General features: G+C 39.9%; 1 protein-coding gene across 1 annotated transcript; it reads right to left on the bottom strand.

Moving 5' to 3' along the window:
* Positions 1–500: 500 nt before the first annotated feature.
* On the bottom strand, positions 501–1448 carry LOC142490821 (olfactory receptor 52D1-like). The gene has a single exon (XM_075593243.1). The coding sequence runs from the start codon at positions 1446–1448 to the stop codon at positions 501–503; it is 948 nt and encodes a 315-aa protein (XP_075449358.1).
* Positions 1449–2559: the final 1111 nt, after the last annotated feature.

Below are 2559 nucleotides of genomic sequence, written 5' to 3'. Positions count from 1 at the left end.
CTTACAGAATCATGGTAGGCATTTTGGCCGATAAGTGCTCGATAAGTGGCTTATGGATACTTACAGCATAGGCTCCATAGACATATTTTTACATTTCTTGATTATTTGTGAATATTATATTGAGTTGCATTATATTGTAATATTCTGGATATTTATTGATTTCAACATACTGTAGTTTGTTAAAGTACCATTATATGCTCCGAGTATTAGGCAGGAGGCAGGGTTTAAATTGAAAGGTAGTACCTGAGATATAGATGTCACTGCCAACTAAACAATAGCTACATGCAGAGCGGACAGGAAGCAGGGCCATTAGAAGGTGGTGTGAAATATAGGAACATTTTAGATAGAAATGATACATGAGGGGGCATATGACATAGTGGCAACCCATCAGCCCAGTGTCTACTGCATCCATAGATATAAATATATTTAGTAGTTCTACTCTGGCCATGTTGGTCTGAATACACTTTTAAAAATCAGAGTGCCCATACATTTTTTTGTATTCATACTCTGTGCTGTAATGGGTTTGAATGTAGGAACTGAGCTATCTTCACTCTTATTTCCTTCATTTTCAGCCCATAGATAAGAGGATTCAGTAGTGGTGGCACCACAACGAACTGCACTGATATGACTATCCTCAGTTCATATGGTAATATGGTAGATTTAAACCGTTGGAGGAGTATCTCACAAAATACACCCGTAGCAAAGATGATGAGAGTTATCAGATGAGGAGTGCAGGTCTGCAAGGCTTTGGCTCTGGTGTCTTCTGAGGCTTTGATGCACACTCTCAGAATCTGTATATAAGAGACTAATATCAGCACTGTTATCAACCCAACCAGTATTACAGCGAGGAAGAGGCCATAGATATTGTTCACTGCTGTATTAATGCAGGAGAGTTTTACTACAGACCAGTTGTCACAGTAGATCTTCTCTATGACTGAGCCACACAGAGGAAGCCTAATTGTCAATATAAATTGTATGGAAAATACTAAAATAGCATACAACCAGGCTGCAGCAACCAGTTTGAAAACTGTGGTTAAGGACATAATGCTGTTATATCTTAGAGGGTTACAGATACATATATAGCGATCAAACGCCATAACTGCTAATATGGTTACGTCACATATCATATAAGTATGAATGCAAAACACTTGAGTCAAGCAGCCAATGTAAGAAACTGTTTGGATTTCAGAAAGTAGGTTGACAATTAGACTGGGGAAGAAAGCAGTGCTGCCGTAGAGTCCATTTATACACAGCGCACAAATGAAGATATACATCGGCTCTTGCAAACCTCTGTGTAACGCTACAGCAGTGATCACTGCACTATTGGATAGAATGGTCATCACATAGCCAACCAAAGCTATGATACTGTACAGATATTTTACTGCTGTCATTTCCCCAAAGCCAATCATTCTGAGCATGGAAGGATACGGGAACGTGGAATTTTCCATTGTTATTGCTCTCTGGGATTTTGGCTCCTATAGAAAGGAAAAGAAAACATGGAAATTAGTCTTTTGGTTCCCACTAAAATCACATAATGTTTAATGTTTCATGTTGCCAATATATCTAAAAACGGGTTTTCTTTGATGGCACTTTAATGCAGTGAATTTTAAAAAGAAAATGAATGACTCTTTTGGAGTTTACATGGTGTTATACAGATGTAGCAGATGTTAGTGCTCCGGCTGGGGAGTAGCAGCGCGACACACAACGCTCCAGGGCGAGCAGACACCATTATATTTGGATTACGCATGAATGAAAGGGGCGTGGTGTGCGTCAGTGTGTTCAATAACATCTGCTACATCTGTATCTCTTGGATCTTTCTTGTGAGGTCCATAAATCAGAAACAAATACACATCCCGAAACACATTTTTATTGAAGGAAAGGAAAAATATCAAAAGATACAAAAAATACATGAAAACATTAAAATGAGAAACACAATGCATGAGAAACCTCAGTACAGAGTACAGACCGGAAAGGTCGAGACGTTTGCATAGGACCTGCACACGAATAAACCTATAGATGACCCATGGTGAGGTGATACTGCATTGCTTTATATAGAAGTGATGAAATTTGAACTATAAGTCTTACATATCTGGGACTTTTTTTAATATTGCAAATCTGTAAAGTGATTTGATGCAAGTGGACTACAGCTGCGGCTAAGCTTATTCTAAAGCTTACCCGCAATTGTTCGGGGCTTTTCTTTTCAGCCGCCGAACTTGGGCGCGCGCCTGCCGCATCTCACGGCCGCGTGCCGCCCGTTTCTCCATTCAGCGCTAATGGTGCTAAACAATGGAAGCCCCTGCAGCGCCGAAAAAAAAAAAAGCCTGCGTCTGTAAGCGGTTTAAAAATACCCGCGGAGAAAGCCGCATTAGGTTAAAGGCAGCCCCGTCTGTAAGGGGCTTATATAGTTTATACCAATATGGGGGGAGCTGCCAAAGCACAAGCTAAGTGCTAAAAAACGAATGGTTTATTTAGTAGTATGACCAACGTTTAGGTCCCAGTAAAAATCTTTTATCAGGACTTAGAAACAGTAGAGAAAACATCATTGATAACATACGCTTA

Source organism: Ascaphus truei, chromosome 3, assembly GCF_040206685.1.
Source record: "Ascaphus truei isolate aAscTru1 chromosome 3, aAscTru1.hap1, whole genome shotgun sequence".
In the NCBI taxonomy this organism is placed as follows: domain Eukaryota; kingdom Metazoa; phylum Chordata; class Amphibia; order Anura; family Ascaphidae; genus Ascaphus; species Ascaphus truei.
Note: the sequence above shows the minus strand (reverse complement) of the source record. Positions and strands in the feature narration are given on the sequence as shown.

What these genes read in the sequence shown, in the direction of transcription:
- LOC142490821 (XM_075593243.1), bottom strand. Translation starts at nt 1,448, where the DNA reads ATGGAAAATTCCACGTTCCCGTATCCTTCCATGCTCAGAATGATTGGC.